Source organism: Tauraco erythrolophus, chromosome 11 (genome assembly GCF_009769465.1).
Source record: "Tauraco erythrolophus isolate bTauEry1 chromosome 11, bTauEry1.pri, whole genome shotgun sequence".
NCBI lineage: Eukaryota > Metazoa > Chordata > Aves > Musophagiformes > Musophagidae > Tauraco > Tauraco erythrolophus.
In genome coordinates, this window is record NC_141475.1 from 805,683 (window position 1) to 829,809 (window position 24,127).

General features: G+C 43.1%; 1 protein-coding gene across 1 annotated transcript; it reads left to right on the top strand.

Moving 5' to 3' along the window:
* The first annotated feature begins 2,731 nt into the window (after positions 1 to 2,731).
* Positions 2,732 to 22,467, top strand: SEPTIN2 (septin 2). The gene is made up of 12 exons (XM_086618747.1): positions 2,732 to 2,761; positions 3,706 to 3,826; positions 8,159 to 8,245; positions 9,139 to 9,262; positions 11,883 to 12,017; positions 12,235 to 12,352; positions 13,550 to 13,651; positions 13,953 to 14,098; positions 14,724 to 14,807; positions 17,105 to 17,162; positions 19,009 to 19,121; positions 19,528 to 22,467. The coding sequence occupies exons 1-11, from the start codon at positions 2,753 to 2,755 to the stop codon at positions 19,111 to 19,113; spliced, it is 1,089 nt and encodes a 362-aa protein (XP_086474873.1). The 5' UTR covers positions 2,732 to 2,752; the 3' UTR covers positions 19,114 to 19,121; positions 19,528 to 22,467.
* Positions 22,468 to 24,127: the final 1,660 nt, after the last annotated feature.

Here is a 24,127-nt window from a genome sequence, read left to right on the forward strand (position 1 = left end):
CGTCCCCTGGGCCGACCGGTTGCTATGGGAATGGGGCGCGCGCATGCGCCGCAACGCCCCGGGGGCGGGGCCCGAGGGGCGGGGCGGGGCCTGCGGGGCGGGGATGGGCGGGGCCTGTGGGGCGGGGCGTCTCGGCCCCTCCCTTTTCCCGCCCTCTGACGGTGCGCGCGCGCGGGAGCGGCGCCGGTGGTCGGGGCTGTCGGGTGCGCGCGGCGCGGGCCGGCAGGTGAGGAGCGGGGCGCTCGGGGGTCCCGCCGACCCCCGGTGGGGCCCGGCTACGCGGCCGCTCTCCGGTAAAGGGCAGCGCGTTCCCCAGCGCTCCGGGAAGCCCCGCGGGGCGAGGCCGGCGGGCCGGGCTGAGGGAAGGCGGCGGCGCCGGGGAGGAGGAAGCGGGGCGATGGCGGCGGCGGCGGCGCGGGCTGCTTGAGGGTGTCGGGGAGGCTCGGTAGCGCCCGCCGAGCGCGGGGCCTGCACCCGCCGCTGGGCGGGCCGCGGGGGCGCGCTTCCCGCTTTCCGGAGGGGGTGAGGCAGGCGCCGCGCTTCGGGAGATGCTCTCCTAGAAAACTCCAGGCGGGTCGTTGAAACCGGAGGGTAAGGAACGGGATCGACCAGCTCCAGAGGAAAGTCTGGACTGCTCCGAGACTCCGCTCCTGCCTGCGCGGGAGCGCTCAGCCGCTACCCTGAAGGGAATGCCACGGGAAGGATCTTTTGCGAAGGATTTCTGTGCTTGGTCCCTATACTGCGACAGGATGTAACTGCAGCCGCCTGCATAAATAGCTCTCGCTCTCCTTCTCCTTCATAGCTGTAAGGAACTTTCCTCCGCTCGTAGCCTTCCTCTGAGAAGCAGCTGGGTGACAGACAAGCCTCGCGAGTTAAAAGAATGTTCTTCTGTGTTCTAGCAGGATCTAGTTTGGTTTGGCATCGAAAACCCCTCATGGAGGATGGTTAAGCAGGGATCAATGACGTCACTCGGCAGGAAACACTCTTGGAAGGAAGAGCTGCTATCGGAGTGATCTTGCATGATGATAAAAGTCTTGCAGATAACCTCTTGAGCAGCTGAATACTTCACAGATCAGCTGTTGACTGGAACACAGGCATTGCAGATACTGGGTTTTATTTTTAGCCCTGAGGAGCGTGTTTTCCAGTTTTTATTCCGCGTGTGTAATCAGGATACCAGATTTTTGTCAGCATGTTCAGCGGCATGTGAAATGACACCAAACTGCTTCCGTGCTTAGCACCTTTTGTTTGTCCCTCCCATCAAAAAGCCTTCCTCAAAACTGACCTCTTCCTTTTTGGTGTGGGGAGGAGGCAGCTTGGTGGCTGTTAACAGTGAAATAATCATGGTGAGCTAAAAAATTGCATCTTAATAAACCTAAAGGAGGTTGTACTTGTGTATATACGCCTGTACCTTTGAGAGGCAAATGCCATAGCTGCTGGAAATCATCACCACTTGGAAAACAGCTGCGCCTTCTGCCTAGTGCAAAAGAAGTCGGGCTTCTGTCTGATGCTTGGTGGTTTTCTTTGGCTTCAAGATGGCTTTTTGGTGTGAGGGACGGGCTGAAGGGTGCTGTACGCTGAAGCAGTTTGGTGTCATTCCACGTGAAGCTGAACACACTGACAAAAAACTGCTTGGAAGGTGGAAAGAATCAGCTGGTGATAATTTCAAACCTGCAGAATAGAAGTGAGAGTGAGCTAGATGGATAAGAGGTGGCTGTGGTGTGTGGGCTTTGTGAGTGGGAACAGGCGCCTTTCTGGTTAGTGGGCAAGCCAGGGGAGAGACTAGAAGGGGAACTGGTGGCACTCATCACTTGAAGGTACAGCATATACTGATATTTTTATATTGCTGTAGGGATTGATGCGATCTCTTGAACTCATGCAAGCTAGTGTGATAGGGGTTCTCTCTGTTGAAACAACTTCGTTTGTCAAGAGACTTTCTCTTTCTTTACGTGGATTTTTTTTTTTCCTGACTGCTTTGTATCTCAAAGTCGATGCAGCTGCATGTGAAAATCTTATCTTGGCAGCAGAAGTTAACAGGAGTGAGTTTGCAAGCATCCAGAGGACAGGCAGGGATAAAATGTTTCATTTTAAAGCTCTCAGCTCTTTACAGAACACTCGAGCATCAAAGGAAGCACTGAGGGGAAGGAGGCTGAAGAAGAACAAACAATACACATGCGTTGGTTTTCTGAGCTTTGAAAAAAACGTTTCCTGTATATAGCGAGATGTCTTTCAGGGGAGTGTTTGGTTGGGTTAATTTCCGGAAAGGACGGGAACTTTTCTGTTCACACTTCAAAGTGGTTTGTTGTCCATCCAGTGCCTGTAGCACCCCACGTTCACGTCGCTTGGATTTATTGCCCTAGGATGTTAAATAGGAACAAGGGTTGCTGAAAATTCTGCCACTTGTTAATACCGAAGAGTCAAAGACTTGCACTCTGTGAAGCATTTGGCAACTGTTTCAAAATCTGGGCAAGATTTTGGACACTCAAGAATGCTCCTTTTTTAATTTAGTGCACAGCAGTGGATATAGAATCGTGGAATGGTTTGGGTTGGAAGGGACTTCAGAGACCATCCAGTTCCAACCCCCCTGCCATGGGCAGGGACACCCTCCACTACACCAGGTTGCCCAAAGCCTCATCCAACCTGGCCTTGAACACATTGTTTTGTGTTTTGCTGCTGGTCTTAATTTCTCGTATGATTTTTAATAAGCTGAAAAACATTATTTTTTTTCCAGATTTGTTCCAGACCTGCCATAAAAATGTCCAAGGTAAGAGTAACATTTCTGTCTTCCAATGTAACAATGTGAAACAGATATTTTTGTTTTTAAATATTAATCTGCAAGGGCAGAATGTGTAACTTGCATCATGTTTGATGGTGATGCGTGTGCTAAATTTGTGAGTCGTGAATAAGAGAGAATTCACATTGAAAAGACATAGTACTGAAAGCTTTAGGGATGTCAAACATATATTAAAGTAGTTTCCTGCAAGTATAAACCTCTGCAGTTAACTAATACTCTTCGAAGGATTTAATTTTGGTCGTGGTGTTGCATACCAGCTCCCTGGTGCCTTTTCCTTAAAACTTCCGTTCTGCTACTGTGTTTTGAGCAGGAATCATTTAAGAAAAGGATGTTCTTAGATTTAGTTTCTTCATTTACTAATGGAGTCAACTGATTTTCTGAAAAAAATACCTCGTAAACAATGTGGTAACTTAAAATATTATTGACGTGCTGGGATTCATCCAATTCTTGGTCCCCTGCGTTTGGTATGATGGGTAGAACATTATTTGGTGTAATGGGTAGAACATTATTTGGTGTAAAGGGTAGAACATCCTTTTGATTTAAGTCCAGGAACACTGGGCACTAACTTTTTTATTTTAAATGTGTGTGAAGACACAGTTTAAAAAGGGTGTGGTGAGTGAATGCACTTCGTACTTTGATTAATAAACCTTTGGGGTTTTGCTTCTTTCTTTCTTAAGATGATCTTGTCTGGATAGCTGAATAAATGGAACTTTTTTTTTTTTTTGAACCCATAGGTGATTTCAGTTGTTCTGTACTTTGTTCTGAAACTGTTGAGTAGTAGGAACACCCGTGTAGTTTTCTCTCTGTATGTCATGGAGCTTCAAACCATTTGAAATAATTGAGAAAAGCAGTTATACAAACGAGAATGTCTTGAGTGGTTGCTTATTTATTGCCTTGTCTCGTTTTATTTTTAGCAACAGCCTGCTCAGTTTACCAATCCAGAAACCCCTGGTTACGTTGGATTTGCCAACCTTCCCAATCAGGTTCACCGGAAGTCTGTGAAAAAGGGGTTTGAGTTTACACTTATGGTGGTTGGTAAGGAAACATTTTACAGCCTTTCTCAAAATTAGTGTTTGTTCACAGGGAATTTGGACTGAGAATAATATTTCTTCCACTATTGCAATGCTTCAGCTTGCATCAGAAAGCTCTTCTGCACTGGAGCATTTCACTTTCTTGTATAGTTTATTAATTCATGCAGCTGCTGTTTTCCACACCTCAAACCATCCTTGGATACATTAATAAGTTCGTGGGTGAAGTGAAGAAATTGTGTTGTGCTCTCCAGTGATCATTCCTTCCTTCCTTCCTTCCCTTCTGTCTTACAGTATTCAAGCATTCCATTTAAAATGCAATGTGTGTTTTGATTCAGAAAATAGTATTTTGGTTAAGAGAATGGTATTAAGGAGACTGTTCTATTAAAAATGTTCTTTTAATTAGGGCTAGGGTTAGCTTCTGTAGCTCAGAAGAACCTGAACTCTGGTCTTTCCCCCCCTTCTGAATACTCTCATAGGAGAAGACTGAGAATTGGATGAGTTGGTTTTGATGTGAGCTGTTACTTTTGAAATTGATCTTGATTTTCAGTTAGCAGTTATAGTTTCAGGTTTAATTCTGTTTGGTATTTCATTAAGAATCCATATTGGTATCTGGAATGGAAAGAGAAATCCTGAGTGTCTGCAGAAATACCTCCCAAATCAGGCTTGGGCATCTTCTAAATCTCCTGGAGCTGTGACTTCTGAATTTTGGTGTTTGAACTCTGTAATTCTCACTTTGAAAACAGGCTTTTGCAAAAAGTGCCCTAATGGAATTAGGTTCTTTACTACCTGGTGTCACAAGAGGTAAATCCCATTTGCGTGTTAGATTTGCCCAAGAGAGATCGCAGTGGAAATAAGCAGGAGAGGTGAGGCCGTACATGAGAGGAGGTGTTTAAGTTCTTAATTGTTTTGGGTGCCAGTGGTTACAGAAAGAGCCTGTCCTCAAATCTTCCATTGATTTTGCCAAATGACAGCCCTGGCGTTGCTTTTATCCTGTTTCTGTCTTTCGTAGTTCAGTGTTGGACAGAGCTGACCCTTCTTTTTGTCTTTCTAGAATTTTATCATAGTCGTTTATTTTATCTTTCACTGGATTTGCCTAGGATAGTATCATAATGGATCTATTACAAAATCTAAACGTAAAGCCCGACTATAAGCAGATGTTTCACATTATGGTGAAATTATGGTGAATTTACTGTTCTATGACCATAAAAATCTGAACAGTTCTGAGAAACAAAAGATGTGCAGCTAAACTTAATTTGCAGATCTCTCTGAGATGAATTGCCCACGGTGCTACATGGAACAGTTCTGGCAGAAAGCTGTGCAAAATTATATAGACCAAACAGTTGTTTCTCGCCTCTTGTAAAATAAAAACCGGGGAAAATGGCACCGTGTGAGAGTGACAGAAGGGCAGTTAACCCTGCCCGTGCCTCGGGGTGAAACTTAACTTCACAGTCGTTGCCTACCAGTGTTCTAAGGGATGAATGAAAACTGCAGGGAGGGAACTCGAAAAGTAATTTCATTGAAAATTTGGCGTGATGTTTTCAGATACACTAGCAGAGAGGCAGTCGATTTAAGATAAAACAAACTGTGCTTTAAATTGTTGCTTATTTCAACAGTTTGGAATGTGCATTTTTTCACTTGAAATATGCATGGGGTTTGAGAGAACGTGCAGATGTTCTCGTGGGCTATATCACAACGCCTGTGTTGAACTGTTATTCTTCATGAAGCTGCCATGCTGCTTAATTTCTGAGCAGGAGAGTGTTTCTTTGAAAGCCATCCGCACTGGCAGAGTCCTAATCAGTGATTTTTCTACTTGGCGTTTTTTTTTTCTGCTACTATTTATATGGTTTGTGAAAGTGTGAGCTGGGGTTTGTAGCAGTTTGGCTCCTTGGCTGTGTTGCTTCTACAGGAACCCTGTCCACTCGTATTTAGTGACAATTTTGTGTCTGTTCTCATTATTGAGCTATGAATTCATCTAAATAGTTGTTTCACGGGAGTCACTGAAGTCTCATTTTAAGTAGTTGGAATAACTACTCTTTTCAGTAATCCTTGACAGCGACTGTGAAAACTGATTTGTTTTGCATGTAATATTTACCCAGGCTGAAACTACGGAACGTGCCGCTGGTTAAAATCATAAATTTTTTTTTTTGGATTTTGCTGAAAGTGATGTCATGTGGCTGTCGAGTTACTCTGGCTGCATGTCTCTTCCACTGGTAGAGGCTGTGCTGGTAAAATCTGATCTTGAGAGATGCATTCTATAAGGAATTAAAAAATGGCAGCTCCTAGTCAAATCCTTATTTGAAAAATAATTCCATCTCTTTTTTTCTTTCGTTCAGATATTTTTGTCAGACTCCTATTGCAGGATAGTCTGTATAACTCAGAGGGATCATGTGGCCTGTTGTTAATGTTTTGGTTTTTTTTTTCATTAATTCTATCAATGCCTGAAATAAAACAGAACTCTAGAAAAGGAATTGTTCAATGATTCGAAGTAATGAGCACTTTCAGTTACTGGTCTTTTTTATGCTGTGAACATTTGTTCTGATTAAGATCTCCAACTTTAGCTAATTAGAATCACAGAATCATGGAATGGTTAGAGTTGGAAGGGACCTCAAAGATCATCCAGTTCCAACCCCCCTGCCATGGGCAGGGACACCCTCCACTACACCAGGTTGCCCAAAGCCCCATCCAGCCTGGCCTTGAACACTGCCAGGGATGGGGCAGCCACAGCTTCTCTGGGCAACCTGGTTGTCCTAGTTTTAGCTGGGACAGAGTCAGCTCTTCTTTTTAGCAGCCAGCAGAGCTCCGTGTTTTGGTTTTACTCCGAGGCTCGCTCTGAGAAGAATGCTGATAGCAAGTTGATGTTTGAGACTCCGAGGGCTTTTCAGTGTGCCGGAGTGCAGAAGCACAGCGGGATAAGGGGGGAGCATAGTTGGGACAAGGGGGACACGATTCCCCTTGTGATTTGTGGTGGAACTTAAGATTGAGGCCAAACTGGCCAATCAGTATTCCACATCATGCAGCGCCATGCCCAGTATAAAGGTGAGGGGCAGCCGGACAGACGGGCTTTTGCGCTTGCTGCGCTTTTGCTCTATGGCCTTTTTTTTTCTTTCTCTCTCTCTCTCCCAGCACTCCCACTCTCGGGGTTCTCTCTCTCTCTCCCCCCCCCCCCCCCCTCTCTCTCTCTCTCTCTCTCTCTCTCTCTGCCCCTCTCTATTTCGGGGCCTCGCATTCGTCCGGGATTGCAGCTTCGGGACGAGACGGGCTGCGGATAAGAGGGGGTGGTGAGCATCTGCACTGTGTATTAGATCATCTGTATTAAATTGTTCTTATCTCAACCCACAGGTTTCCCGTTTCTCCTTCAATTCTCTCCCTCATCCCTGGGGCTGGGGGAGGGGGAGTGACCGGCTGTGTGTGGGATTCAGCCTAACCCACGACACTGGTCCAGTGCCTCACCACCCTCTGAGTGAAAAATTTCTTCCTTATGTCCAATCTGAATCTCCCCTCTGTCAGTTTAAAGCCATTGCCCCTTGTCCTGTCACTACACGCCCTTGTCCAAAGCCCCTCTCCAGCTTTCCTGCAGCACCTTTAGGCACTGGAAGGCTGCAATAAGATCACCCTGGAGCCTTCTCTTCTCCAGGCTGAACAGCCCCAACTCTCTCAGCCTGTCTCCAGAGCAGAGGTGCTCCAGCCCTCACATCGTCTTTGTGGCCTCCTCTGGACCTGCTCCAGCAGCTCCATGTCCTTCTTGTGCTGGCTTTTGAACTTTCCTCATGGCTCAGTCAGTAGCCCTGGAACAAAGATACATTTATGGTACAGTTTGGTAATCCCCAATTTCATCTGTGAAAAAACTGTTCTATGTGTGTGCCTAGTGGCCATGTCATGTTCCCCTTCCCTGGGATTCTTGTTTTTTTGTTGTATGAGCACAAAAAGCAGAAATCAATCACACTCTGCGCCGGCTGGCTGTGCAGAAGCTGGACAATGCATTTGTTGGTGTTTAAATTGATACTATAGCCTAGGCAGGATCCAGCCTCTTCCTCTGTATGATCTTTCGTGTTCCGGAGTGGCAGCAGAGAAGCATGCCTCATCAGGAGACATGAAATGGGGAATTTTAAATTGATCACAACTCCACTTGATTTGATTACAAATCGTCAGTGAAAGCCGAGGTGTAAAAATCGTTATTCAACCTCCTTGTGCAAACTTTCCTAATGCAAAATGTGTTTAAATAACAGTTAGAAGATTTACATTTAACGTGAAAAATGTGTAGTCAGGTGATACTGTCTGGATACAATTGAAATTAAATATGTAAATATATTTAATTTATCTTTATTTTGAATCATAGGTGAATCTGGATTGGGAAAATCTACGTTAATAAACAGCCTCTTCTTGACAGATCTCTACCCAGAAAGGATAATCCCAGGAGCTGCTGGTAAACACACTTTTGTCCTAGTTTTTCTGCTCTCGATTACTTCTGGAGTTGAATTGTCTTTGGGTTTCAGTAATGTAGCCAGTAGTGAATTCTAGCTGTAATAATTTGTAATTTATTTCCTTGAACTTGAACTGTTTGGTAGAATTGGTTCCCTCTGTACCCGGGACGTGTATGGGATCTTTGTTGTTTAGTCCTCGGGTGGATTCACATTGGGACCTACGAGGTTGATCCTTTCTTTTGCTTAAAAAAGTGTCACAGTAAGATAAACAATCGACTAAAACAATCAGAAACTTCAATTTTTAATCTATTGGAATTTCAATCATAAGCATCATTTGTGCCTGCTTGGACTCACAGCTTGATCCCTTTGCTTTGGGTTGATATTTAGCGAGTGGGACTTCACCTCCTTTTCTTCGTCAGTCCCGTGTCCCTTTTTTGTTCCGTTAACCAAGGCATAGAGTAATCCAACAAAAGGGAATGTTGTAAGAAAATAGAGGAAGATGCTATTTTTTCCTCTCTTTGCTACTTGATAAATGATTCAAGCAAGTCATTCAACATGTTAGCTGACGATTACTTATCACTTTCAACCTTAGGGAAAAAAATCCATTACGTACAATTTATTATCCTTCTCCAAATTGCTGATTACACACATTTTTTTCTCAGTCCCTGTGCCTTAGTTTCTGCATTATGTTTAAGAACAGTATGAAATCTCAGATAATCTTCTAAGAAACTCTGAAGATTCTGAGTACTGAGTCTTGCTGTCATTATCAGACCTTAAACGTTATTCCATGGATTACCTTCTATATGGTTGCATCTGCCAATTAATCTTGTGAGCTTATCTCAAAACGACAGTGTTACAAACCCTACTCTGAAAGATGAAGCTTGTTCTCTTGTAGAGAAGATTGAACGCACTGTGCAGATCGAAGCCTCGACAGTTGAGATCGAAGAGAGGGGTGTGAAGCTACGTCTGACAGTCGTCGATACCCCAGGCTATGGGGATGCCATCAACTGTCGAGACTGGTATGTACATGGAGTATGTATGGATCTGTGCATGAAAACTGGTGTCTGTTTCGTATTTGTCCTGGGAATGGGAGGAATAAGTAACTGAAGTGGAGCAGCCCCAGTTCTTTTAAACACTTCCATCCCAAAGGTGATTCAAAGTAATTAGACTGGGAAGTCATCATCTTAGCTTTTTTTCTCATGTTACGCAAAGTGCTGAATTCAAGATGTGAGTTTTGGACAGGTGGGCGTGTTTTCTGATTTTGAGGAAGCTTAACTTGTGTGTTACGAGTTAATTCAGAGGCGTCAATAACTTTCACACAACTTGGATGAAATTCAAGATATATGGCACAGATATTTTGAGGTTTTTTCCTTAGTTAACTTTCTTAAGTTTGCAGGAGTTTTAAGTGAACAGTGACCTTGACTTTTCTTTATAGTCAGAAAGCAATGGAACCACTGGGACACAAATTCAACAATACTCTGAGAAAAGAATTCGTTTAGTCTTTAGAGAAAGTAAAAATCCACCTTTAGATCTTGTCCCCATTCATTTGAGCATTCTCAGATTCTGTGCTTTGGTTTTAAGTGTGTTTTCATCATCTTTGTGTTTGATTGTTTGGGGTTTTTTTTGAGAAATGTACGTTATAGTAAGTACTGAGAAATAATCTTGAGATTAATGGCAATCAGTTTTCAGTGGTAATCCCTCTTCCTGCATCTCTCAAGCCCCTGAACCTCAAGGCCGGGACTGGGGAAATGAAGTCCCGCCCATTGTAAGTGAACATCAGGCTTGAGACCACCTGAGGAAGTTGAATGTACATAAGTCCATGGGACCCGACAAGACGCAGCCCATCTCATCGTGTTGTCTTTGGCAGATGTAGTTCCCAAGGCACTTTCCGTCATATTTCAAAAGTCATGTCAGTCAGGCAAAGTCTCCAGTGACTGGAAAAAGGGACACATCATGCTCGTTTTTAAAAAGGAGGACCCTGGGAACTACCCACCAGTCATCCTCACCTCTGTGTCCAGTAAGATTATGGCACAGATCCTCCTGGAAGATACATTGAAACATACAGAAGACAGGGAGATGATTATAGGTAGACCTGATAAGGCTTCACCAAGGGCAAATTGTGCCTGGCTAGTCTAGTGACCTCCTACGATGGAGTGGATAAAAGAGGAGCTACTGATATCATCTACCTGGACTTCTATGAGGCCTTTCATATGGTCCTCCATATGAATCTTCTTGCCTCTAAATTGAAGGGAGATGGGTTTGATAAACAGGAATTGGCTGGATGGCCGCATCCGAAGAGTTACAGTCAATGGCTCAAAGTCTAAGTGGAAACCAGTAATGAATAGTGTCCCTCAAGGGTCCCTACTGGGACCAATACTATTTAATATCTTCATCCATGACATAGTGGAATTGAGTCCACCTTCAGCAAGCTTGCAGTTGGCACCGAGCTGAGCAGTGCAGTTGAGTCACTGCAGGGAAGGGATGCCATCCAGGGGCACTCGAGCAGTGGGCCCATGCAAACCTCATGAAATTCAACAAAGCCAAGTGCAAGGTCCTGCACGTGGATTGGGGAAATCCTCAATACCAATACAGGCTGGGAGATGAATGGGTTGAGAGCAGCGCTGCAGAGCAGAATTTGGGGATACTGGTGGATGAAAAAGGGGACATGAGCTGGCAATGTGCACTTGCATCCGTGAAAGCCATTCATATCCTGGGCTGCATCAAAAGAAGTGTGGCCAGCAGGTCGAGGGAGGGGATTCTCCCCTTCAACACTGCTCTTGAGACCTGCATCCAGCTCTGGGGTCCCAGCAACAGACAGACAGGGACCTATTAGAGTGAGTCCAGAGGAGGACCCAAGGGCTGGAATGCCTGGGAAGGAAGGCTGAGAGAGTCGGAGTTTTTCAGCCTAGAGAAGAGAAGGCGCAAGGGAGACCTTGCTAAGGCCCTTCAATGTATAGAAGGGGCTTATAGGAAAGCTGGAGAGAGACTCATTGCCAGGGCCTGCAGTGCCAGGACACGGGGCAACGACTTTAAACTGGCAGAGGGGAGATTTTAACTGGGTGAAAGGAAGAATTTTTTTACGATGATGCTGAGGCACTGGCACAGGTTGCCCAGAGAAGTTGTGGCTGCCCCGTCCCTGGGAGCGTTCAAGGTCAGGTTAGGCAGGGTTTTGAGCAACCTGACCTAGTGGAAGGTGTCCCTGCCCAAGGCAGGGGGGTTGGACTCGATGATCTTTGAAGATCCCTTCCAACCCAACCATTCTATGATTTTAAATCAATTTGGAACAAGAAACTTAGACTATCTCGAGCGTGTGTCATTAATACTAGTTAACAGAGAAATACTAACCCAAGAGAAATTTGCTGTAGGAGTTAAGATGTGTGTTATATGTGTGTATATTTTACCTTAATACAAACAAAATGATGCATCATAGTTTGTTATTTTGGAGTTCAAGTCACATTTTGAGATAGGTGCTCTCCTACTCCTGCAGTCGTACGGCACCAGTAAATTAATTTTTGTCTGTCAGCAGGCTGGTTCATCAGCAGGGTGTCGTGGTGTTTTAATATTACCTTTGGAACATCACTGAAATGATTGACCATTTGGGAACAAGCGTGATTTCTCGGCTCCGTGTTTGTTTTACAGTTTTAAGACCATCATCTCTTACATCGACGAGCAGTTTGAGCGATACCTGCATGATGAGAGTGGCTTGAACAGAAGGCATATCATAGACAACCGGGTTCATTGCTGCTTCTATTTCATCTCACCGTTTGGTCATGGGTAGGTGCTTCTCTGTCGTTTGATTTGTTTTTTTTAAATGATTTTACTTTGGGGAGTTGGTTTCACTTACATTTTCAGAGTCAGGTTGCCGTTACTTAGAGAAGTACTAGAACTGCTGGAATTAATTGGGTGCGTCCTTTCTGTCTACATTGGTGTGAAAATGAATTGGTAATTTAGATCAAAAATAAATTTAACTGTTTCCATATTTTAATTTTAGCCTCAAACCTCTGGATGTTGAGTTTATGAAGGCCATACACAACAAGGTGAATATTGTACCAGTGATTGCAAAAGCTGATACGCTTTCTCTGAAAGAGCGAGAAAGACTGAAGAAAAGGGTAAGTATTTCTCTAACTTGCAGAAAAATGTTGTGCATTTAGTGTCTAGTTTGATCTCTTGTCAATTATTTTATTATGTAAGTTGTCCTTAAAATGGTGCCTGCGAAATGGCAGATTGGCTACATTTACAATGCCATTATGAGTGAATTTTGAAACTTTGGGAAAATATTTAAATGCATGTGCTGATGGTAATGGCTCCCTTGCCTGTTTCATCAGTCCCAGTCGGTATCTGCGTCTATAAAGTGCATATTTTATTTTTTTTTTACCCAGTCAGAATTCTGATGATTGAAAAAGAGGATTTTCAGAGATTTTTCTGATTTTTGGTGTTGTTTTTCTGCCCTTATGTCACTCTCTTCTAAAACATTTCAGTTCGTTCTCCCATAGGCAAGACCCCTTAACACATTCAGTCTTCCAGGACTCGATGCTGTATTTGCTGAGGGGGAAAAAAAAAACAACAAACCATCATGAGTTAATAACAATGATGAAATTTAGAAAGAAGTGTTAGAATTAACTTGCCAGAAGGCACACTTAATCCAGTCTTAGCTGTTATATTTAGAACTTTATGATTTTTTTTCAGTTTTTCTGAAAATCCAACTTCCAATAAAAATAGGGAATTATACCTTACTTTGATATATGTATTGTGCTAGAATTCTACAGAAATAAAATTTTTGAAGATTTTTTTTGAAGACCAGAATTTGGGTTTATGGCAAATGGATTCCAGCTGCATATGCTGTTCTTAGCAGTCGTGAAGACAGAAAAAAGTATTTATCGTGTCTATAGCTCAGTTAGGTTCTTAAACATTCCCACCACTACCCTCTAAATAGTAATTCAAAGGCAAGAGCAAGGAGTTTGAGGCTGTTCAAAGCATTTATGACTTCTGAGTCAATGCTTTATAATAATAAAAAAAAAAAAAATTGCAAAGGCTTAAAAACCCCTCAGTTTCTTACATCTAATCCACAAAGGACAGTGTTGATTTGAATACTGTTGTTTGTCTGAAAGTATGTGGCAAGTAGTTGTTGAATATCATGAAGAAATATGATGTTTTAAACCAGTACTTGGGAAGAAATTTGGATCAGTAGGATAGGCCCAAGTTTCTCAAGAGGTTGTGTATAACTGATGAAGTAATTTTACCTTAAGGTTTAAAAGTACTGCCTTTACCTGTACATGATCTCAATTTCTTATATTATAAATCTCAAGATTCTGGATGAAATAGAAGAGCACGGCATCAAGATTTACCATCTGCCTGATGCTGAATCAGATGAGGATGAGGATTTTAAAGAGCAGACCAGACTCCTGAAGGTACGACTGGCTTCACAGGTTACACGTGTGCATTGTGCCTCTTCAGGCTGTTCAGATGGCTTTGGAACAAGATAGATACTGTGACCTGCCATGGGACCTCACTTCATCCAGTCACTGTATCTCTGTGCCCACGCTTCTCTATCTGGAAGATGGTGGTAACAATGACTTTTTTTTTTACAGCTTCAAATTAAAAGCATTGCAAACTCATTACCATAATACGCAGTGCTGAGCAGAACAGGAGTTGTTCTTGGAGTTGTTTCTTCTGTTGGTTATTAGTAACTTTTGCATTTTTGGCTTTCAGGCCAGCATTCCATTTTGTGTAGTGGGATCCAATCAACTCATTGAAGCCAAAGGTAAAAAAGTTAGAGGTCGGCTCTACCCATGGGGTGTAGTTGAAGTGGAAAATCCAGAACATAATGACTTCCTGAAGCTGAGGACCATGTTAATGTAAGTTAGAAAATTCCAATTAGATGGTAGTTTTAAAAACAGTCACCAGGAAGATACTCAACCACTGTAATGGGGGTTTGGAGCAGTTGTGGAATCCATGCAGACATTCAGAATTAGTCTGGAAAAGGCCAAGAGCAAGCTGGACCTAGCTGGCCTAGGCAGGAATTGGACCACATAGGCTCCATAGGTTCCTTTCAGTCTGAATTACTCAGTGATTCTGTGAAAATAATCTTTTGTTGAACATAGTGTTGTATTGCTGTTCAGATCCCCAAGAGGATAAAACAGGTTGCTTCACACTTTGGGCTTATTTAAATACGTCTCTATGTAGATACATATCTGCAAAGGAGCAGACTTCAAAAGTCCACTGGTTGATTTTTTTCAGGCTTCCCCTGCCCAGTACTGCTTCATCAAACGCCTCACCCAGGAGGTGACAGCTTATGTCAGGTCTGCCTCAGGGTCTGAGGTGGTCTCTCTATGCACCAGTTTAGCTTAAATTAGCTTTTAAATTAGCATGTTGAATGGCTGTACATGCTGAACGCATTGACCCAACACAGTGCTGAATGTGAGAGTTGGTTAAGCAAGCTGATGTGACACAGGCATGTTTTAATTATTTTTCTCCCTCCAGCACCCATATGCAAGACCTTCAGGAGGTGACTCAGGATCTTCACTATGAGAATTTCCGCTCTGAGAGGCTCAAACGAGGCGGCAGGTTGTCATCTTCTGGTTACATGCTGTTTCTTCCTCTTCTGAATTTGTTTTTTGGTCTCTGTCTCTCCTACCGTTTCATTGCTAGGATTTGGTAGATCCTGGACAGCTCTGTAGCTCCAGTCGACGCCAGGTTCAGTTGACCAGCTTACACTGGGTGTAAGATAAAAATATTATGTAAATCTGAAGAGACAGCTGTGACATTAAAAGGGTATAGTTAGATCTCTGCTTTGGTTTAAGGCTTGAACACAGTTGGGCTGAAATGTTTGGGGTAAGTAAGTAGGGCAGATGTCTATGATAAATGTTGCCTTCAAAAATCTGCAGATTAGATCAGTGCTGATATGTTAAAGTTGGTTTTTTTTTTCAGAATTAACTACTGGAATATTTGGACTGTGTATTTAGAAAGAGAAACTCAAGTCCTTCTGCAGTGCTTTATTAAACATGGAATAAATAAATAATATTCTTTGCACAGCAGTCACAGGATAATGTCTTGCAGCCCTATTTTGAACTGTGGTGGGTAGGGCTCAGCTTTCCTAGTAAGAGGGACAGGCAGAACACCCCATTTTTAACTAAAATAGCAGGTTTGTGAAGTTGAGTTTGTGAGTTCTTGTTGCAAACGGGGTGTTTCCTAGTTTGGATTTTTCAGTTGCTTCTCTTATGTCAACCACTAGAGGGTTTCACAATTGCACATTTCAGTGGGTGTGATATATTTTGTGAAGCTTTTTCCATCATCCTCTTGACGTGGGATTTGCCACATGCCTAGGCATTTTCCAGGAAAAGGAGTTTGTCTCTGCCTGCAGCATTGGCCTGCAAGTCCAATTTTCCCATCGGGCAAGATGACCTGCTCTTCTCCCCTGACTTTTAAATCCTGTCTTATGAAGTTCAAGCTAATAAAAAATATTTTTACCAAGTTTTGGTGCCTGTTATCCAACAGGTATGTACGAAGGACTTAAAAGTAACATAACCTAAGGTCATCTAGAGTGAAAATTTTTACCAGTTTTTAGAGGATTTAAAGTTGCCTCTGCCAAGGACCTGTGACAGGAAGCTGCTGTTGAGTTGGAGTATCTTTGTGAAACTGAAACATGTTTTTGTATCTTGTCAAGTGGCCCATCTATTTTTGTCTTCACATATCTGAAGTGCTGCTAGAATGTAGTGGAGTTTACAGTAACTGAGGGTAGTTTGGGTGGGAATTTGTTTCAATCTTGCACCTACCCCACCAGCACTTGGCAGTTGGTGCTTGTTGACTGTATTCCCTAATGCTCTTGGAGGCTTTTGGGCACAGAGGATTTGTTGACAACCTATTTCTCTGCAAACCTTTTAACAAACACCAGTTTGTGTGCTTTGCACTTTTGATGGCACTTGTGTGATTAGGTGTGTTAGCAGATCTTCCCCATTGCAATGTGGGATAGGAGGAATTTATTAGCAGATAGATATATTATAGTACATAAAAATATTCTTATGTTTGGTTTCTCAGGGTGTGGCAAAACTGGGATGTCCCAGTTAAGCCAGGGTTTGCTGAGATACTGATTGAAAGCATTTGCTTAATTTTGACAGGAGTAATCAATGTTTGTGCTGTACTTTAACATGTCATGCAAAAGAAATCTTTGGAATTGCAAAAAAAAAAAAAAAAAGGTGACTGTGCTAGAAAAATAATCAAAGTCTTAAGTGTCTTAAGTGGAGCAGAGGATAAGGGGTTCCTCCAATGAGAATTATTCCAGATGTGTACAGTGGTTCTGTTACTTCTATGGTTTTGGTTATGAGCCTTGGAGATGTTTGGTAGCAAACATAGCTCTGGAAGTTAGAGATGGGATAGAACTGCGTCAAAGAAAGGTTTTGCCTGGAGGTAGCCAGGTTCCCAGATACAGGATTCCTTAGAGCAGTGGGTATTTTACATGTCGCTTCCATATTTTTAACGTCTTGTCCAGCATTACCCTGAACTTGTGTTTTGGTTTAGTTGTGTTGATTTATTGCACCAATGAAAGGGAGGAATTGAGGATGTGTTTGCAGTGTTTCTGAATTTGCTGGATCTGTTTGGTACTCAATCAGTTGAGATAACGTTACGCTCACTAACGTTAACTTTATGAAGTGCTAAGGAATAAATCGATGTCTTAAAAATAATTTAAAAATAAAACCATAAATTGCAGCTATGTTGAGAACAGGTTTCAATGAAATTTGTTTGTATTATGAAACTCTGACATATGAGATGTGTTCTAAGAGCCTGGATTTTTGTCAACAAAGCATTTTCTGGAATCAAAACCCAGAATGTGTGCATGTTATTGAACAATACTCATCTCATTTTAGGAAAATAGAAGATGAAGAAGTAAATAAAGACCAGATTCTGCTTGAAAAAGAAGCTGAAGTAAGATGACAGAACTCTCTACTCTTGTGACGGGGGAATTTGTATTCTTGTATCACTACTTTAGGTCAAACTGTTTATATGATCTTGGTAATTTGTAAAGGAAAAGACAGAATTTGCTGATACAAAGTTATTCAAGGTGCAGTAACAAAACAGGATGCGAAGAGGTGTAGAGGAGTCTCAGGATACTGATTTATTGCAATGGGTGGAATCTGTTAAAATCCCTGACTCCATCCTGGTAGTCAGTGGTGGACGTGGTGCACACTGTGTGAGGAGGGAGAGCCATCCTCACGTGAGTACGGGTTCTAAAGTGAGCGACTGCAGACCGGGAAGAAGTCGGCTCAGCTCTGCAGCAGAGGACAGAACAGAGGTAGGAATTGTCAGAAGTAAAGAATGAGACAAACTCGCCTTCTGCGACCGTTGGAGCATGGCTCTAACACTGTTTGCATTGTTCTCCTCACCCAAAAAGGGTACAGCCAAGACTAGAAAACATACAGTGACAGCAAAAAGTGGGCAGAAGGGCTGCCGTGGAGCTGTGAGGCAGGTGCTGTAGAAGGGGCGGTTGGGTTGATGTCCTCGTTGGGAAGCAGATGACAGAGGGGAAGGGTGTAGTAAGGGGCTTACTTAGCCATAGATGGCAGGATGAACGGGAATCTGGTATACAAGAGACCCATCACGTTTAAATGAGATTCATAGGGAAGTGGTTTCAGATCAAAAGATACTTTTAAGACAGCCTGTAACTTGCGGAACTCATTTTGTGCATAGCAAAAATGCAGATAAGCTTCAAAATGCTGAGACTGGAGAGTTTTACTTCCTCCATGAATATGCTCACTAAACACAAAGGTAGAATTTTTTGGTTTAGCCAGTTCAGAATGGACGGATTTCTAGAGTTTGAGAGCATATGTCAGGAATTCTGAGTGTGTCCACCTGGCTGTTAGGCTCTTCCATGCGTTTGCTAATAGCCAGTGTTGGAGAGAAGGCTGAGTTAGATGGACCTCTTGGTCTGCTCTGGCACAAGCAGACGCTCTGCCTGCTACCAGTCATCTTAGTGGCTACGCAAGCCAGTAACTCCAGTAAAAATCAAGAGGATCATTGTTTCAAGGAATATGAAAAAAGACTAGTATAAAAGTTTCACAGGTTTAACTTTTCATCGTTAAGCTTGACAGCTTAGTTTGAGTTTAATGCGCAGGTGCACAAAGGCAAAGACACCCCAATGTGTTTCAGTCGTGAGGTTGACTTCCCACCTGTCAGAGTTGGGTGCAGTGCAAGAATTTGGGTATTGTACGTGCAACACGGCTGAGTTACATGATCACCCTGTGTTTAAATGTTGCAGTGCTCTAAAATTGAGCTTCAGCCATTTTTTATAATGCTTGTGTCTCCTTGAATGACTTGCCTGTGAGACTTGCTTCCACCTAGTCATCACCAGCGAGGGAGGTGGGAAATAATCCTGACAATTTTCGTTGGTGGCAGATACAGATGTACTTTGGAGGGACATAAGCAAGCTGCTTTGCTTCTGGTGAGAAGCTGTGATAACTGAAAGTGTTTCTTCAGCACCATCGTTTGTATGCATTTAACTTCAGAGGAAGCAAAGGCTTCCATTTAGGGGTGCTTCAACTCTCGTCCCAAACTGCAATAATAAATCCTGCTTATGTCAGTCGGTAACTGCCAGCCTCTGGAATGGGTGGAGAAGAGCAGGAGATGCCACAACCTGAGATTGTTACCCACCAGATAAAGATAATGCAGATCTGCATTCCCCCTTTAATAGAAATAATTAACAGTGTGGTGGCAGCAACGAGTCACGTTCTGAGGTGAGCTGAGGCTGAAGGATTCTTCCGTGCTGCTTTTCCAGCTCCGGCGCATGCAGGAGATGATTGCGAGAATGCAGGCGCAGATGCAGATGCAGATGCAAAGTGGAGAAGGAGATGGCAGTGCAGTTCATGGACACCACGTGTAAAGTCTGTGGTAAGATGCTCCAATAGCCACTTCAAGAGTTTTTCTTTCAGCTACTTGTTGTTGTGGTTGGCATTGAGAACTTTTGGAAAAATCATTACGAGTTTCAATCTTAGTTTTCGTTTTTCAGGGTTTAACTGCTGTTAAGTGAAATGGTTTGGAGCCAAACTAAGCATCAGTGTGGTTGCGTGTGCGTATAGGGAATGATGTATATATTCAAATTTTCCAGGAAGTCAATGCAATATATGCTGGCAAGGATCAGGGAAGGAGTCTTTGAAATCGCGTCAACAGGCGATTCTCAGACTCACGATGACGTCATTGTTTCGCTGTGGCTTCTAACATGTTAGCAGGTTTTTTGAGGTTTCTAAATGTAAGAAGATAGCTGATCTTAAGTTGTATTTTTCTGCCTTGCTTTTAGATGACTTTATACCCTGCCCTGAGGGAGACGTTCTGGAGCTGAATTGCGGTGCAGTTACACCGGAAAGGACGCCCTTTGCTCAGCATGTGACCTGGAGTTTGCTTTAGAGTTTAACTGGGAATGCGTTGTGGTAACACTTGTGATATGTATTTCATAACATGTAGTCAGTTGGTATTTTATATGTTATACACGTTTGACTTGGGGTTTGGTTAGGAATTCTTATATTGAGCTTATTTTCCATTTCCCGTTGTATTAGGGATACGGAATAGACGTCGGAACTTTTCTAGCCTGATAGGGCATTAGATAATGCTTACTTTTTTTAAATGGCTTGTTAGCTCCCTGCTTTTAACCTTGTGCTACATTTAGAAATAAGCAGCTGTCAGTGATGCCTTGTTCAGTGGCACGTAAGTCACCTCACTAGGGATCCCTGCAAGGTTGTTTTTATATTTTGCGCAGTGTTTACAGGTGTGTGTCTGTGAGACCATCAGCCCTTTTGCTGTCTCTGCACAGTGCAGGTGGTTTCCTTGGCCTCTGCAAGTATCCAAGTAAAATTCAAGCATGCCTTGTGTCTTAACAAAAGAAATAAGAGGAAATGCCTCTTCGAGGCACACCGTATTTTATATGAAAGACATTTTTTCCTTCAGATTTAACCTTGAGGGACGTATGTTCTTTATCGTTTGCCTAAAATCTCTTACTCTACTGCAAATAATTTTTAAGAGTTTGTTGTAGATGAGCACAAATCAATCCTGCTATTTTCTGGCATTACTGTAGCCAAATAAACTTGAATAATGGTGATACTGTTAAATGAGGTAAACCCCAAAGAGTAGTTTTCTATGCACGGGTGTTCCCCATATCCAAATGCACAAGAAATTCTGTAATTCCTAATGAGTATTTTCGTATGATTTTTAGGGCATTGCGGACTGTTAACTGTAGTACAAAATATATACCAGCACTTCTCTTTTTTTGAAGTGATCTGTGCTTGGCAGGATCAATGCAAACTGTATTTCAAGGTCTCGCTCCGAGATGGAGTTAGCAGTATTACTTCAGAAGTGACTCTGATAAGTTACACTTGGTTTTTTTATTAGGCCAAAGTCACTTTCCTTAACACTGATAGTAAAGGAGACTGGTTTTGGGCTTGGCTGGACTTCTCCTACGTGTCTGTGTTGTATTTGCAGTACGTAAAACCAGCTGTAGTGTACAGCTACATGGGAGGGAGCTGGGAGGGCGAGCAGTAATACACCGTGGTCGGTTTTTCTACTACTTCTGATAAAACCAGCAATCAGATTTCCTCATCTGATCTCTTACAAAATGTTATCTGAACAGCTGATACACAAATAGAATTGCAACAGTTTTCCTCTTCTTTGAGCTCAGGTGCAGCTGTGACTGGTATCATTTATTTTCTTTTTAATGTTTCTTTGAAAAAGTTAATAGAATTTCTACAGCTAATGTATAATTCCAGTGGTACTGAAGAGGCTAGATTAAATATAAACCTGCTAAGCATCTGAAATTTTTACCTGCCTGAAGCTACTGTTGATGAATTGTTTTATATTTGAATCTTTCTAAAAATGTGAAGTAAAATCCTGCATTGTAGCCTTCGCCAGGGAGCTCCAGTTTTCTTCTCCAAAGCAACTACTGTCAAAGTTTTGCACAGCTCATTGGACCTGCCCTAACCTTGGCAAAAGCGAAAATGAGAACCTTTTCATATGTTGAGATGCACGGAAGTGTCAAGTCCCATTCTGTCAAATATTTATGTGTAAAACTTAGCTGAAAAAACACGCGCCTCTAAGTTCTTGTCTTGCTTTTTCAAAAGAGCGCGTAGAAACGAAGTAACGTGGCAGGATTGCCAGAACACACTCCACACCACCTTATTCATTTCTGAGTCTTTTGATATATTTTTGTGAATCTGTTGTCATAAATTTGCCAAAAGAACTTAAAACTCTTAAGTCCTTGAATACTTTGTGAAGTCCCATGCTGTTCGTCAGTTGCCACAAACCTGTTTTTTTTTCTTGATAACGTGGCACTTGTCCACTCTGTCTGGTATCTCTCTGCTGAACGTTTTGAACACAGCATGCTCCCGACCCTGTCTGCTTTTCCAAGGAGAGCAGCTCCGGGATGTTTGTGTTTTCCGCTTGGTAGGGTCTGGTAAGCTGCAATAGTACTATGAACCTGTACTTGAAGAAAAACTGTGAAATCTGAAACGTCCACAAAGGAGGACTGGCTGTACGTGTGACCCTCTCTGTGTGTGGTGGTTTGATGGTTTTTGCCCGTATTTTCTCCCACGGGAACAAAAGCAGGTTGTCCATGCATTTAGTGCTGTTTGGTCACTACCTGTGGAATTATTTTAAGCAGTGTCTTATTCTTTGAAATATCATGTGTCTATTAAAATATTTGATCAGGATTTGTGTGATTGTTAGGCAAATAATTTTTGATCTACAAATTCTAGCAGGAGAAATATTTTCATAATTTTTGGGGGTTTGTTTTTTAACAGGAAAAACAAAGTTTATGGCACGTGCCATTTTAACTAAATGCTTAGGACAGCTAGTTGCTGCTTCTTCCCAAGAAGAAGGTCTTCTTGACCTTCTTGAAGGTCTATTTCCCCTTCACTTTTCTTGTAATGGTCTTGCAATTAATGCTTTCATGGTAAGACATGAAAAGTGAGACTATTTTTCTCAGATCCTGTTTCAGACAAACTCAACTACTGGTAGGAGAAAGACTTGGAGACAAAAGGTAGATGGTGTTTGGTGGCTTGCTGAACTGACCACAAGTATTTTTCTGTTACAGCATTGAAACGGTTTTTAGTTTAGGAGTCAACATACTTTTGAATTTGCAGAGCTTTTTAGTTGGTAGCAAAAACGACTTTCCCTTGGTACAAAAATCTGTTATATTCTGTTTTTATGTACTGCTGTTAGCCAAGACTATAATAAAAAATGCTAAAATACACTTTTTACTTTAATGACTCTTTATTATAATCAACTCTGGCAATATTAATTTGTTTGGGGTGATATGTTTTAAATATAAAGGAGAAATGCAGATGTAGTTGAAAGAGAACACACTGATGAACCTGCATAAAATGTGGTCGTTAAGTTTTGTGTGCTCCGAGTGTGTTGGTTCAGTGCATTTCCCTATGGGTGTTCCCAGAGCTGCCGAAGTCCTGCCTATGGGATCTTGCTTTTCCAGCAGCTCTCACCAAACTCGTCCATCCCTGAATTGTTATGTTAGCACAGAATGAAGCTGCTTGGCGTTAGGTGGAGCTTTAAGTGTTAAGGGTCATTGTTTTCTCCAGTGAGTCCTTGCTTCCTCTCTGGAGAGAGTGAAAGGGTGTTAGACCTTTGTTCTAGATAGTCCGAAATCATTTAGGGCTCATCTTCCTGCCAAATGACTTCAACAACCCGTGGCTGTTACAGATTAAGAGCACTGGGCTGTGTCCTTGGTTTTAGCTTCTTGAGTGAAGGGTTAATACATTGAGAGCAGCCCTGAGGAGAAGGACTTGGGGGTGGTGGTTGATGAGAAGCCCAACATGAGCCGGCACCGTGCGCTGGCAGCCCAGAAAGCCAACTGTGTCCTGGGCTGCATCCAGAGCAGCGTGGGCAGCAGGGCGAGGGAGGGGATTCTGCCCCTCTGCTCTGCTCTCCTGAGACCCCCCTGCAGTGCTCCGTTCAGCTCTGGGGTCCCCAACACAGGACATGGAGCTGCTGGAGTGGGTCCAGAGGAGGCCACAAAGATGATCCAAGGGCTGGAGCACCTCTGCTATGGAGACAGGCTGAGAGAGTTGGGGCTGTTCAGCCTGGAGAAGAGAAGGCTCTGGGGTGATCTTATATCAGCACCTTCTAGTACCTAAAGGGGCTCCAGGAAAGCTGGAGAGGGGCTTTGGACAAGGGCCTGTAGTGACAGGACACAGGGCAATGGCTTTAAACTGACAGAGGGGAGATTTCCATTGGATCTAAGGAAGAAATTTTTCCCTCTGAGGGTGGTGAGGCACTGGCACAGGTTGCCCAGAGAAGCTGTGGCTGCCCCATCCCTGGAAGTGTTCAAGGCCAGGTTGGATGAGGCTTTGGGCAACCTGGTGTAGTGGAGGGTGTCCCTGCCCAGGGAAGGGGGGTTGGAACTGGATGATTGGTCCCTTCCAACCCAAACCGTTCCATGATTCTGTGATTCTGTGGTTTTATAGCAGTTCTTTAGGTGTGGAACGTGTGCCCTGCTCTGGGCAGCTCACTTTGGGTGGCTGTGCTGGGCTGCTCTGCATTGCTGGGAGGCACACGTGACGTCAGGCCACTCCACAGGGATAAAACCTGTGCGTGCTGTGACGCTTCCGATGTGGTTGTGAAGTGTGTCTGTGTTTAATTGATCTGAAGAATTTAGTGTGGAACTGGGGTGTTAAAGGAGCTTTAAGCCGTAGCTTTAGGCTACAGTGAGAGAAGAGGCAAGGAAGCACCCTGCGTGTGCCAGACCTGCTTTTTGAAAGGTGACTTCTTCTGTGTTCCGATTGCGGGTTTTTGCAGTGTGGCATCCTTTCTGCCAGGTGTAGAAGACTACTTTTATGAAATTCACATCCAATTCTGGAAAGGAGTGCTGGAACAGAATTGCTCTGGGAATGAGTTGC

Bases quoted from the DNA above. Each gene is read 5' to 3' on its own strand.
- SEPTIN2 (XM_086618747.1), top strand. The intron at 3,827-8,158 runs GTAAGGAAACAT...TTTGAATCATAG, and splicing joins GTTTACACTTATGGTGGTTG to GTGAATCTGGATTGGGAAAA. The intron at 12,353-13,549 runs GTAAGTATTTCT...ATAAATCTCAAG, and splicing joins GAGAAAGACTGAAGAAAAGG to ATTCTGGATGAAATAGAAGA.